The sequence below is a fragment of the Sapajus apella genome, unplaced genomic scaffold (genome assembly GCF_009761245.1).
Source record: "Sapajus apella isolate SASKATOON/1434 unplaced genomic scaffold, GSC_monkey_1.0 scaffold148, whole genome shotgun sequence".
In the NCBI taxonomy this organism is placed as follows: Eukaryota; Metazoa; Chordata; class Mammalia; order Primates; family Cebidae; genus Sapajus; species Sapajus apella.
The window spans coordinates 2518091-2532667 of NW_022437088.1; the positions used below are offsets into that span (position 1 = coordinate 2518091).

A 14577-nucleotide genomic window follows, 5' to 3' on the forward strand; every position below is an offset into this window, starting at 1 on the left:
CGGTGAGCCGAGATCGCGCCATTGCACTCCAGCCTGGGTAAAAACAATAACACCGGTCAAAAAAAAAAAAAAAAAAAAAAAAAAAAATAGAAAATAGAAAAAATGAGCAAAGTAAAAGACAAACTGTCTTATTGTTATCTTATCAGTCTTGATATCACAGCCGCCCTGATAGGATCTCAAGGATCCCTGAAAACCTGCCGACCACACTTTGAAAAACACTGATCTAGCATAACAATGTCAGCGTGCCTAGATTTGTAAAATGAAGGCAATTCCCGTTGTTGGCCCAGCCACACTGGACCTTGAGGCAAGGTAACATACAAAATCTTGAGATGGGAAATACCTGAAAACCATACAATTACTGTCTCAATAAAGTATCCTGCCCGGGTGTCTTACTCTGGAGAAGGATTAGGTAGAAGGAGGACTACAATGACTACTGAGGATTTGAGAAATAAGACAAATTACAAAGAGAAAAAAGCTCATCTTATTATCCACTTGCATGCCCTGTCCTCACAGATATTAGGAACTAGTTGTTTCTGTCATTTTTGAATACAGAAGTCTGATATCTACAAAAGAGCTCATAACCATAAATAGGCAAGGCAGCCTCAAAAAATACTGAATCTAAGAACCATAGAGACCCTCACTGTGGAAATCACTTTCCCTGTTCAATCTTCCTGTTTGAATTTTCAGTCATTGCAATTTTCACTGTCACTTATTTGCAGTTAAATAATGTCAGTTCCAATTAAGAAAGTCTTTGACAAGAGAGTAAAAGTAATTTAAAAAATTCACCCTTTAGAAATGTTTTGTCTTCAAATGGGAAATACACATAAAGTTATTTTGCTGCATTTCAAAGTACAATGGTTGTCCCCAGAAAAAGCATTTGTGAGACTGAATTTTGATCTGAACTGGCTGTTTTTTATAAAATAAAATTTTTACTTGAAGGAACAACTGCCATCAAACTGGGCTTACTCAGACTTGGGTATTTTGCAGACATTTCCTTGAAAATGAACTTCAAGGAAAACAACTGACAGTATTTAAGGCCGTGAGACCCTAAGGTGGCCTCTTTCCTGGCATTTATGGTTTTATATAATCCTGTGTGTGATCTGCTTTTTTGTTTTGTTTTTTTTTTCTTTTCAGACAAGGTCTTGCTCTGTCAGGCTGAGTGCAGTGGCTGGAGTGCAGGGGCACGATCACAGCTCACTGAAGCTTTAAACTCCTGGGCTCAGGTTATCCTCCAACCTCAGGCTCCTGCAGTGCTGGGATTACAGGCATGAACCACTGAGGTTGGCCTCCTTCTAATCAACAGGCTGTAACAAACATGACAGGCTATCACTCCATGATTATGTTACCTAGGCAAGACTGACAGCAGGCAGGCTGGAGCCAGGGAGTCCCCTTGCAGGCTTGATGATATAAGGGCCCATGGAGGAAATGTTTGCTTCACAAGGATTGTGGGCCACCTCTAGGCACCGCGGGTGCATTCTGAACCTGAGGGAGGACTTTAATGGGAAGCCTGCAAAAAGTTGGAGCCCTTGGTCATTGAGCTACAAGGAAATGAATTCAGGCAACAGCTTGAATGAGCTTGGAAGTGGATTCTTCCCCAGTGAAGGCTCCAGATGAGAATGCAGCCAGGCTGACACCTTTATTGCATCCTGTGAACCCTGAGCCTCTGACCATGGAAACTATGAAATAATATGTGTTGTTTTAAGATGCTAAATTTGTGATAATTCATTATACAACAGTGGAAAACTGGTACAATATTTACTCCCAGTGAAAGAATGTAAACTTTTAAACAAAAATTATAATTTTGAAAGACTCAATTCGTTCATTGCAATGTCTCAATTAGTTCATTACAAGTTTCACAGCTTCCCAATACAGAATTAATTTTCTTATGAGATTGGTGGTGGGTTAATGAATGTGATCTTTTTCTATTGTATAAATAAAGGTGGCAACATTTGTGAGATCTATATAACTCAGTGAACCAATATTTGCAAAATGACCAATTTGTGATGCTACCAAATCAGGTATAGATGACAGGTAAAAGTGCACTATAGAGCAATTAATTAAAAAAAACTGTAAAAATTTTATTTTGAAGTTTTATATCATTTCTACATGTGATACCTCCTCTAATACTTTGTAATCAATTTATTCAATTGTTTCCCATTTTTGCAGATCTTGTCAGTATTTTGCTAGATCCTTATGTCAGTTTCTGCATTCAATCTGTTGCTATAAGTATTTTCTTTACTTTTGATTTTGAAGTAATTTTAGATTCACAAGAATACAAGAAATGTACACCTTCACCCCACCTACTCATCTTGCATAACTGTAGAACAACACCAAGCCCAGAAAATTAACATTGGTGCAATTCATTGAGCCAACTCAGATTTCACAAGTTATATACATACTTGTGTGTGTGTGTGTGTGTGTGTGTGTGTGTGTGTGTGTATGGCTCTGTGAAACTTTATCACATATGTATCTTTGTGTAACCACCACCTTCATCAAGAGACAAGACCTTATCATCACCTCCAGACTCCCTCATTTACCCTTTTACAGCCCCACTCTCCCTTCTCCTCCTGCATTTTGAAACACTAGTAACTAATAACCTGTTTCTCATTTCTATAATTATGTTATTTCATGAATATTACATACATGGAATTGTGCAGTTTGTATCCTTTTGAAATTGGTGTTTTTCTCCATTCAGTATAATTTCCTTAAGGTTTATTCAAGCGGTCATTTATACCAACAGTTTGTTCTTTTTTGTTGTTAAATAGTATTTCGTGGTATGGATGTACCACAGTTTGTTTAACCATTTCTCCTTTGAAGAACATTTGGCAAGGTTCTAGTTGCCAATGATTTCTCTCTTTTACTTTCTTTCTTTTTCTTTTTTTTTTTTTTTTTGACAGGATCTCACTGCCACACAGGCTGGAGGTGCAGTGGTGTGGTCATAGCTCACTGTAGACCTTCTGGGCTCAAATGGCCTTCCTGTCACAGACTCCTAAGTAGCTGGGACCACACGTGTGCAACACTACACCAGGCTAATTTTTTAATTTTTCACGGAGATGTGGTCTCATTACATTGCCCAGGCTGGTCTCAAACTTCTGGGCTCAAGTGATCCTCCCACCTACGCCTACTAAAGTGCTGGGATTATAGGCATGAATCATTATGCCCGACTCAGTTTTGAGTCATTTCTAATAAAGCTGCTTTGGACATTCATATGCAATCTTGTATCTGGAAATAAATAAACTTTATTTCTTTGAGATATATGCCCAAGAGTGTAATTAATGGGTCATATGCTAAGTCCACCATAATTTTAAAAGCAACTGCGAAATTATTTTCCAGAGAGGTTGTACTATTTTACATCCCACAAACAATGTGTGAAAGACTGTTTTTCATGTCCTCACCATAATGATGTGTCATTGTGGTTTTAATGTATGATTTTTAATGGCTGAGAGTGTTGAGTGTCTTTCTGTGTGTTTATATGCCATCTGCATGTCTTCTTCCATGACATGCCTGCTCATGCCATTTGCACATTTTCTAATGGAATTTTTTTATTGCTAAGTTTTGAGAGCATTTTATGTATTCTCTATATAAGTCCTTTGTTGAATATGTGATCTGGAAATACTTTCTCCCTGTCTACAATTTGTCTTTCTGTTGTCTTAACAAGATCTTTTACAAAGCAAAAGTTTTGAATTTTGATGGATTCCAACTTAACATTTTTTTTTTCTTTTTGGAATTGTCCTTTTGGTGCCAAGTCTAAAAACTCTTTACTTAGTCCTAAGTCTCAAAGATTTTTCCTGTTTGTAAAAAATCTGGTTTTTTATTTTTCGTTTGAGCCCATTATCCATTTTGAGTTAATTTTTGTGTAAGGAGTAACGTTTAGATTGAAGTTAAACATTTTGCCTTTGGCAGTCTAATTGTTCTAACATCACTTATTTATTGAAAAAGTGGCCATTCCTTCATTGTATTGCTTTAACCTTGTGTTAAAAAATAATTTGAATATTTGTGTGGGTTTCAGGGTGTTTCTGTTCCTATGATCTGGTGTCTGTCCTTTCCTGAGTGCTGTGCCACCTTGATTAATGGTGCTATATAGTAATACAGCACTTTTTATATAGTAATATGGCACATTTCCTTAATATTGGAAACAATGAATCTACTCTATTCTTGTTTTTAATTTTTTGGCAATTCTAGGATATTTTAATTTTTGATAATAATTGCATTAAAGCTACAGATCAATTTTAAAAGTATTGACATCTTTACCACGCTGAGTCATCTAACAAGCACAGTATATCTCTCCAATTAGCTGTTCTTCACTTTCTTTCACCCATTTAGGTTCTATTTATTGTATAACTCTTGCACATGTTTTAAAAACATAGTATTTAACTTTCCACAGAGAAATTTTAAATAAATATTTTTTCAGTTTTTATTTCATTGTATGTATGTAGAAATGCGATTGAGTTTTTTGGTGTGTTGGTCTTGTATCCTGTGACATGCTGAACTCAATTCTTAGTTCCAAGATGTTAGAAAATCTCTTGACATTGTCTATATAGAAAATAGTATTTTCTGTAAAGATTATTTTATTTTTTATTTCCTGACAAATGGATTTTAATGTAACAGACCATGAACATTAGTTAATGTGGTTTGAGTTTCCCTATTGCAATTAATCTCTAAGAAACGATGTACTACTTGCTGAATTCGGCATAGTGTCAAAGAATGTCCATAATTATGTAAAAAGTTATTAATCTGTTTTTCAATCTTCGTCTTTATTAGGCCAGTTTTTCTTCATATACTTTAGCCAAAATAACATATTACAACAGATCAGATACAGAAGATATAAAAACCCAACTAACGTAACCTAAGGATGATGCCACCTCAAGCCATACCAGGCTTTGAAGGAAATGTGTTCATTTGGAACTCCCCCAAAGGGAAGCACCATTTATGTGTGTTGTGTCTTGGTTCTGCAAGCTTTTGAGGCTTTTCTTGCTTTTGGGAGGGCAGGTAGGCAGTTGGAGGTGCTTTCCCACTGGCTGGCACTGTGGGGGTGGGTACTGCTGGGGGAACACTGTGTGGCAGACAGTGGGGAGGTGAGCTCTTCAGAGTCAGGCGCTCCCTAGGTGGACATTGAATGAACAAGTCCCGGCAGTGGCAAAGTGAGCTCCATGGAGGCGTGTAAGATACTGCGCACAATGTCTCTAAGCATTGGAAGGGACCATGTAGGTAGAATTACAGGTGGCAGTGGAAAGGTCTGTGCTGCCCCTACTTTTCCTCAAATTCAGGATAGTCTAAAGGAAACAGGTGAAGGTGTTAGTAGAGGCAAGACAAATCAATGCTCATATAATGCTGGGAAATTCTCTAATCTAAGAGGATAGTCTAATCATCCCCAGATTTAGATAATCATCTAAACAATGTAAATGCCAAATAAGAAGTCAGAGCTATTTATTATCATAATCATAGATTTAATCATCTAATCATCTATCATAATCATCTAAATCTGTGATTACGATAGTAAATGGCTGTGACTTCTTATTTGGCATTGCTTTTTCTTTTCAGCAATTTATTCTATATTGTAAAGATCCTCACCCATTATTATCCATCATTTAAAGGAAATTCTGATTTCCTGAAACAACAAATGTTGGTTCAAATTCTGGATTGTGTTAGGAAGAATTATCATCATTATGTACCATGAAACTAAAGTGCTCTAGAAAATGGTTGGGCACAGTGCCTCATGTCTGTAATCACAGCACTTTGGGAGGCCGAGGTGGGCGGATCACAAGGTCAGGAGTTCAAGATCAGCCTGGCCAACATGGTGAAACCCCATCTCTACTAAAAATTCAAAAATTAGCTGGGTGTGGTGGTGTGCACCTGTAATCCCAGCTACCTGGGAAGCTGAGGCAGGAGAATTGCCTGAATCCTGGAGGCAGAGATTGCAGTAAGCTGAGCTCTCACCACTCCACTCCAGCCTGGTGACAGAGCAAGACTCCGTCTCAAAAAAAGAAAAAAAAGGAAATGATTCAGATGCTGCCCAAGGAGAACTTTCTTATCTCATATTCTGACCTTTTTTTGTATGTTTTCTTCAAAAAAAAAAAGGACATGGCCTGGGCACAGTGGCTCACACCTATAATCTCAGCGCTTCAAGAGGCCAAGGCAGGTGCATCACTTGATGCCGGAAGTTTGAGACCAGCCTGGGTAACATGGTGAAACCCCATCTTTACTAAAAATACAAAAATTAACTGGGTGTGGTGGCACATGCGTGTAATCTCAGCTACTTGGGATGCTGAGGTGGGAGGAATGCTTGAGCCCTAGAGGTGGAGGTTGCAGTGAGCTGAGATCGTGCCACTGCACTCCAGTCTGGGCAACAGAGCAAAACTTCCTCTCAAAAACAAAACAAAACAAAACAAGACCAAAACAGACATGAATACCAAGAATTCTGACTTGCTTGCTTCTCTATTACAGATCTAGAATCTAATTTTAAGAGTGGCAGCTGTGAGGAATGTCCAGTTATAGGGTCAGGCAGCCTCGGTCATAAAGAAGTGAAATAGCCTATACCAGGCTGGACTGTGATTTCCTGACTAACACAGAAACCCTCTGGAATTCCTAAAAGGATCAGGCAGCCACATTGCCACACTGGGGCAAAGGCTCAGGGTCGGAGATCCCGCTTCACCTGGCAATTTGAATGACTGTAGCAACTGGACATTAGAGATTCTTTAATTAGAGAATTCTTTAATTTCAGGTCAATGAAGCTCCCTTTTTAACATGTTCATTCGTAAAATTTTCTGTACACCCACAGTGTGCCACTAATTGGAATACATGAGCGAAGAAAAACAACATTCCCTTTTCTCCCGGAGCTGGAATGCTAGTGGTAATGACAGAAGATTAAGTGGCAATAAATAATTACATGAAATTATAAAGGAAAAATACGTGTTACTGCTATGAAAAAGTAGTATGAGTAATTGCAAGAATGAAAATGGGTGACTGTGTTGTTATGACTTGAATGTACTGCCAAGTTTGGCCTCATTGAGAAGCTGACATTTTGGCAGAGAAAGGAGGTGAGGGAGTTGAGATATATGGATGTTTGGAAAAATAAATATTTAGTCAAAGAGAATTTCTAATAAAACAACCTGAAGACAGAAGCATGCCCAGCATGTATAGAGGCCAGAGTGGAGAGACAGGAATGGGTGAAGGAGTGAAAGGAATAGGGAAGAATTCTGGGGTTTTACTCCAGAGGCTGAGGGTTCTGTGGTATCTGCCGGGCACAGGGAATATTCAATGGCATCTCTCCTATGGACCCTACTTTGAGCTGCCTAGTCTGCAGAAGCAATTAGCTCAAAGTAAAGTACACTAGAGAATGTCTCTTCAGGCCAGGTGCAGTGGCTCGTGCCTGTAATCACAGCACTTTGGGATTTATGAGGGCAGATCACGAGGTCAAGGATTCGAGACTATCCCAGCCAACATGGTGAAACGCCTATGCTTTCGAGTTCTTCAAAAATCTTTGTCCACACTGATGTCCTGTAGCATTTCCCCAATGCTTTCTTCTATCAGTTTCAGAGTTTCAGGTATTATATTAAAGTTTGTAATCCGTCTTGAGTCGATTTTTGTATATGATGAAAGACAGGAATCTATTTCCATTTCTCTGCATATGGATGCTCCATTTCCCAGAACTGTTTATTGAAGAGATTGTCTTTTCCCCAGTTTATGTTCTTGGGGTCATTTTTGAAAATCAGTTGACCGTGAATAGGTGGATTTATTTCTGAGTGCTTTATCTGTTACATTGGTTTTCATGTTTCTTTTTTTCTGCCAATACCATGCCTTTTTTGTTGCTGTTACTATAGCTTTGTAGTATATTTTGAAACAAGGTAGTGTGAAGCTTCCAGGTTTGTGTTTGTTCTTTTTGTTCAAGATTGCTTTGACCATTATGTGTCTTTTGTGATTCCATGTGAACTTAAGGATTGTTTTTTTCTATTTCTTTGAAAAATGTCACAGACATTTGAGAAGGATTGCATTGAACCTATTCATTGCTGTGGGTGATATGGTCATTTTAACAATATTAATTTTTCCAATCCATGAACATAAGACATCCTTCCATCTTTCCGTATCCGCTCTCATTTCTTTCATCAGAGTAATGCAATTTTCATTTTATAGACCTTTCCCTTCCTTTGTTAAATTTATTCCTAGGCATTTTTTTGTGGCTATTTTAAATGGGATTGCTTTCTTGATTTATTTTCCAGGTGGTTCAGTATCGATGTATAGAAATGCTACCAATTTTTGCATGATTATTTTGTATTCTGTGACTTTACTTGTTGATTTATCAGTTCGTAGAGTGTTTTGGTGAAATCTTTAGGTTTTTTACTGTGTATGATCATGTCATCTGCAAACAGGGATAATCTGACTTCTTTCTTTACATTTTGGATGTCTTTTATTTCTTTCTCTTACCTCAGTGCTCTGGCTAGGACTCCCAGTATTATGTCAAATAGAAGTGGTGAGGGTGGGCATTCTTGTCTTGTTCCAGATCCTAGAGAGAAAGCTTTCAGCTTTTCTCTATTCTGTATGGTGTTAGCTGTGGGTTTGTCACATATGGGCTGTATACATTGAGGTATAAACCTTCTCTATCTAATTTGTTGAGAATTTTCATTATGAAAGGATGCTGAATTTTGTGAAATGTTTTTTTATGTGTCTATTGAAATGATCATGTGGTTTTTGTCTTTCTGTTAATGTGATGTATTACATTTATTGCTTTGCATACGTTGAACCATCCTTGCATCCCTGGAATGAATCTCTTTTGATCATAGTAAATGATCTTTTCAGTGTGCTGTTGAATTTGGTTTGCTAGCATTTTGGGGGACTTTTGCACCTATGTTCATTAAGGATTTTGGCCTTTTTTTCATGTTCTAGTCTTGTGTTCATATTGGTATAACGCTAGCCTTATGGAATGATTTTAGAAGAATTCTCTCTTCAATTTTCTGAAATAGTTTGAGAAGAATTAGTGTTAGTTCTTCTTTAAGTATTTGGTAGAATTCAGTAATTCCATCTATCACTGGGCTTTTCTTTGTTGGGAAACTTTTTAGAGCTACTTCAATCTCATTACTTATTATTGGTCTATTCAGGGTTTCTGTTTGATCTTGGTTCAATCTTGGTATGTTGTATGTGTCCAGAAATTTATTCATTTCCTCTAGGTTTTCCATTTGTTGGTGTATTATTGTTCATAATAGTCTCTTATGATGCTTTGTATTTCTGTGATATCAGTTGCAATGTATCTTTTATCAGTTTTGATTTTATTTATTTGAGTCTTCTCTCAAAAACCTCACTTTTATTTCATTAATCTTTTGTAAAGCTTTTTAGTTTTTATTTTATTTATTTCTGCTCTATCTATCTTTATTGTTTCTCTCCTTACACTAATTTTGGGTTTGGTTTGTTTTTGCTTTGCTAGTTCTTTGGGATGCATATAAAGTTCTGCATTTAAAGTTCTTTTTGTTTTATGTAGGCATTTATTGCCAAAAAAGCCACGAAAAAACAAAACAAAACAAAACATAAAACCTTTCCTCTCACTATTGTTTTTGCTGTGTTCTGTAGGTTTTGATATCTTGTATTTCTAATTTTGTTTCAAGAAATTTTTAATTTTAATTTTTTAAATTTCTTCATTGACCCATTGATCATTCAGGAGTATATTCTTTAATTTCCACATATTTGCACAGATTCTAAAGTTTTTTACAAAATTATTTATTGATTTCTAGCTTTATTTCATTGTTATAAGAAAATACATTTGATATGGCTTTGAGTTTTAAAACTTGTTGAGACTTGTTTGTGGTCTAATATATGGACTGAAATATTTGATGTGCTGATGAGACAAATGTGTGTATTCTGCAGCTGTTGGGTAAAATATTCAACTTTTATGTTTTACGTACAGAAGTACAGTGTGTGTGTGCTCACACGTGTGTGTGTAGAGAGAGAAGAGTGTGTTTGTACTTTTTTGAGAGCTTATGTTTGTATGGGAAGGAGACTGATGATCACCTCTCTTAGGCTTCCTCTGGGGCAGGTGGTGTGGATTTGACTCTCCTTCCTGCTGCAGCAACAGGTGTCTTCACAGTGGGCACTTGATGAAAAACACCAGGACTAAGGTCGTTAAGTTAGAGTGGGGAACAGAGACAGAGAAAGAAAGAGAGAGAGGAAGAGAGAGAGAGAGAAAGAGAGAAGGGAGTGTGTGTGTGTGTGTGTGTCAGTGTTGCGTGGTTTGGGAGATCCGAGCGTGTGAAGTGGTGTGCGTGTGTGAGTGAGATCTACATGTGTGTGTGTGTCTGTGTGTGTTTGAATGTCTGTGTGTGGGAGTATTTCCTTGTGTGTGGGTGTGTGAGTGGATATGTGTTTGTGGGTGTATGAGTGTTCAAGTGCTTGGCTCCATGTGTTGGGGGGACTCAGAAAGGGAAGAGGAGTGCAGAACGGATCACTAGGCTGGACTATGCACAAGCATTATTTGTTTGTAATAATTTTTAAAGAGGAACCCACTAAACAAAATAAAGATGATGATGGCTTGAAGCAGACACCATCTACACCCACGTGTGACTCACTGTGAATCGTTAAGATATAAATGTTAGGATTAAAATAAAAAGCCTTGCTCTAGCTCTGCCTACCCAAAGTAACAGATTGTTGGGTGGTCCTGAACATGCCCCCGTTGTCAGCCCAGGAGTGTCCCGTGTGTACAGCAGCTACACACATTCACACACATTCTCAGTGTCAGGATTGGGCACCTTCCGGCTACAGACCTCACGACCAGCCCTCACAGTGGTCGTTCCTGTTCACGCTGAGAAAGCAACAGAGATTGAATCAACCAGTGATACACACAGTCAGTTAAAAGTTATTTATTGAGGTAAGACCAGGGATGGTTCACTTGATCCCTCCCCAAATCCCTTCTCAAATGCACCCTGAGCAATAAGAAGACTAGCCGAGTCAGTGAGACTTTCAGCCTTACTCAGAGGCTCAGGAGGCCTCCAGATTGAGGGTAAGGGACATCTTTTTAGAGGTGCAAAGGAGGGATTATGATTCAGGGTGACAGCATGCTAACTGCAGGGTCAATAGGCAAATGGGACTCATAAGCAGAATGGGGTAGGATGTTCGGTATCCAGAGGCCGGCTCCTCCAGGGCATGGCTGTGGACCACATTACTTCTGCGTGGTCTTCTGCTGGGCTGGTGCTGGAGTGACTGTTGAAGGGCAGGGCTCAGGCAGCTTGGTGGGGCAGGGCTCTGGAACCTTGGGCTGGCAGGGCTCAGGCACTTTGGGGTGGCAAGGTTCCTTGGGGTGGCAAGGCTCCTTCGGGTGGCAAGGCTCCTTGGTTTTGGGAACACATGGCTCCTGGGGTGGAGGCTGGCAAGGCTGTTTCACGTGCTGCTGCTGGAGCTGAGGGGGTGGGGCGCAGGGCTGCTTCTGCTGCTGGGAATTCATGTTTCAATTGTGTTTTTTTCTAGAGACAAAAAGTTGACACAGTGATTCAATTAAAGAAACATGGATACAAACTCAATGCCAAGTAGATTTCATTTCAGGCCCTTTTAGAAGAGAAAGCCTTTCATCTCCCCTAGCTCCCCCATTACATTTAAAAATGAAATAAGCTTTGATAATTTTCAGGTCCTTTTAAGAGGAGGAACTTAAAGGCAATTTCTTCTACTCCGTTTCATTGGAGTTATTTTCTTGGCTCCCTTCCTACCCAAAGAACCTTCTATCTCTTCCAGAAAAAATGCCCTAAGAAAGCTGGCTTCTGAGGGATGTGAGGCAAGCCCACATATTAGGTCTTTTGCAAAGTGGCGTCAGACCCCGGCAGTCTATCCTCTCCTAGTGCCATGTAAATAGCCTGCCACTTACAGGATGGCTTTATATGAATCTAAGCCCCTAGGGTTTTGCTTGTCTTCGTTGCTTATGCAGTCCCTTCTGAATGCTTTTCTTCCCATCTCTGCTTGTCCAAATCCTCACCCATCATAGCTCACATCTTTTGCCACCCCCCTGGGAGGCTGTTCTTGAGCAAGGTTCCCCAAAAGTGCATAGCCCTTCCCTGCCCCTCTCCCTCATACCAATTACTATCTACTTTGCATTTCATTTGTTTATATACATGTATTACCTTCCTGCTAGGTTTTATGTTTGTTAAGTAAGTTCGTTAGGCGTTGATTTTTCCAAAGTGCCTGGCGTACTGCCTTAAATGGAATAAATGCTCAGTAGAGATCCATCTAATAAATTAAGATTTCTATAAATATTATATCAGGGGAAATTGTGGTGTTGCTGAGAGTGCTCTGGGCCTGAGCCCTAGTTGTGCTATGAACTTCTCATGGGCACTTGAACAGTCTCCTCCCAGACTCCCAGGTCAAAGACTATTTGTTGAGGTGGCAGCCCTAACCATATCTCTAAGGTCCCTTCAAATCCAGACTGTAATTTAACTTAAAGATATTCCACTGTTCTCTAACTCCCATTGAACCCTGCATTAACCCTCTTACACAGGTTTGCCTTTGGCTAATTTCTAATAATGAAAAAACAAACTAGAATTCCCAATTTGTGGCAATCAGAGACTCACCTGGTTTACAGAGTAGGCTGGGCTGTGTGGTCCCTTGGGTTTGGTGTGAAGGCAATAGCCAGCTGGCTTTTATAAGATGAATGAGCCCTGCCTCAAGGAAATAGAAGCTCCTGGACGCTCTGTTTTCATTCCTCACCTGTCACACATGATTCACACTACCCTCCTCGTCACCCGTTGGCTCAGCTTTTGTGATGAATACCACCTGATATTTTTTGGCACTGGCTGGCTAACCATAATGTCACCGGCCTAGTACTCACTGCCGCCCTCACCCTCAGACCCAGGTGCAGGGTTTGCCTTGAGGGAGAGATGAGCAGCAGGCTTCTGGGAGGGTTTCATGAGTTAATCCTGGGAGGAGATCTGAGTCCTATTGAGGTCTTGCCTCCTGCCGTCCTTGTCATTGAGATGGTTGTTTCCCCCATGTTCTGTGGGACAGAGCACTCTTGCACACATGAACAGGTGGGACAGGGAGGGGGAGCAGAGGAGCTGAGGTGGGCAATCTTTGTCTGCCTTAGTGAAGGTGGAAGTTAGAAATAATGAAATTGACTGATTATAGACCCCTTGTCTCAGAGTCCAAGACCATTTCCCCCATCTTTTCCCAATTCCATTAAACTACACACAGTCAGAATAATTTATTTATGACTCTCCTCCCCTCCCCTCCCTCCCCCTGACTGTTTGCTGATCTGGGAAAACCTGCTTTGCTTTCACCAACACACCTTTACCCTTCTCCTACTTCAGGGACTTTCAGGGGCTACTCCCTCTTCTGGGATCACCTTTTCCCTCCACTCCACCCAGACATCTGGCCTTGGCCTCTTCCTCCTTTTTAATCAGACTGGACTGTCCCCCACCTGAAAACCCAAAAGCCTTTTCTACCTGCCTCCCTGCAGCCCATCCAAGGGGTCCTCAATGCTGAATCCTTCTCACCTTTTGCCCACTTCTAGCTTCAGCCTCAATACCTAGAGATCCTGCTGGCTGCAAGGTTTTCCTCCTCCCTCTGGCTCTGTATCTCCTGAGGGCCTTCTGAGGGTCAGAGCTGTTCCTGCTCAAACCGATGGTGTCCCCAGAGCAGGGTTTGTTTCCTCATTTTTTCAACAAATCTCAGTGGGGAGCCTAACATATGCCAGCCATGCCTGTCATTCTAGGAGCTCTCTGATGAGGAATCTCCCTCTCCCCCTACAGACCACAAACTCTCCAGGGTTAGAGACACAGTGCAGCTCAGAGCCACTGAGACTGCGGATCTCAGAGAGCATTTAGTCCAGCTCCTCAAGGGATGATTGGGGCATCTGAGGCCACAAGAGATGAAAAAACTCACCAAAGTTAAAAAAACAAACTCCAGGAGGAAAAGAATTCTGCACAGAAATCCCGTGTTACTCTTTGTTTTGATTCCTTTAGACTCCCTAATGTCTATGGAGGAAATTAAGCCCAGGCAGAAAACTGATTAGAGGTGGAAAGGGGAGTCCTTCCTGGCTGAGAGCTGGGTCACTCGCCGTTCTGGACAGCCGTGAGGAGTGGCAGTGTGAGTACAAAGAGGCTTGCCTCGTGGGTGAGCCTTAGTCGGTGCGAAGATAAATCCCTTTAAGTAGAAATAAAGATGCTTGATATTGGAATGGCTCTAAACAGTGGGTGTTTCTGGCTCTGCTAAGGTACGAAGGGCACGAATTAGAATTGGTGGAAAATTAAGCTTCGGTTTATCATCACTCGGGGACCAGGGTCAGAGAGAGGAAGGGAAGAGCCAAAACACTGAAATGCCTGCCTGGAACACGAGTTGTTTTCACTCTAGAAGAACTAGAGTGACACCGTGGCATGGCTGAGGTGAAGGCCCTGCGGTGGGCAGTAGGTGATCAGCCCCCTAGTGTACCTGCCCCGTCTCTCCTTCCTCCATGATGGTCAGATTGTGAAGAGTCTCCCTGCCAAGGAACTTCTCTTCCCTGGGGACACAAGAACAGGGGTTCCCTCAGTCCTTCCCTCTGCAATTCCCATGAAACTGAGGTCCCTGGTTCAGAGCTGCACTCAAAACACAAAGTGTTCCTAGGCGTGGCCTTTG

At 40.5% G+C, this 14577-nt stretch overlaps 1 protein-coding gene across 1 annotated transcript; it reads right to left on the reverse strand.

Moving 5' to 3' along the window:
• Positions 1-10825: 10825 nt before the first annotated feature.
• On the reverse strand, positions 10826-12652 carry LOC116541061 (cornifin-A-like). The gene is made up of 2 exons (XM_032264925.1): positions 12537-12652; positions 10826-11441 (listed from the first exon to the last, which is right to left on the reverse strand). The coding sequence occupies exon 2, from the start codon at positions 11420-11422 to the stop codon at positions 11141-11143; it is 282 nt and encodes a 93-aa protein (XP_032120816.1). The 5' UTR covers positions 11423-11441; positions 12537-12652; the 3' UTR covers positions 10826-11140.
• Between the last annotated feature and the right edge of the window lie 1925 nt (positions 12653-14577).

What these genes read in the sequence shown, in the direction of transcription:
- LOC116541061 (XM_032264925.1), bottom strand. Translation starts at nt 11,422, where the DNA reads ATGAATTCCCAGCAGCAGAAGCAGCCCTGCGCCCCACCCCCTCAGCTC.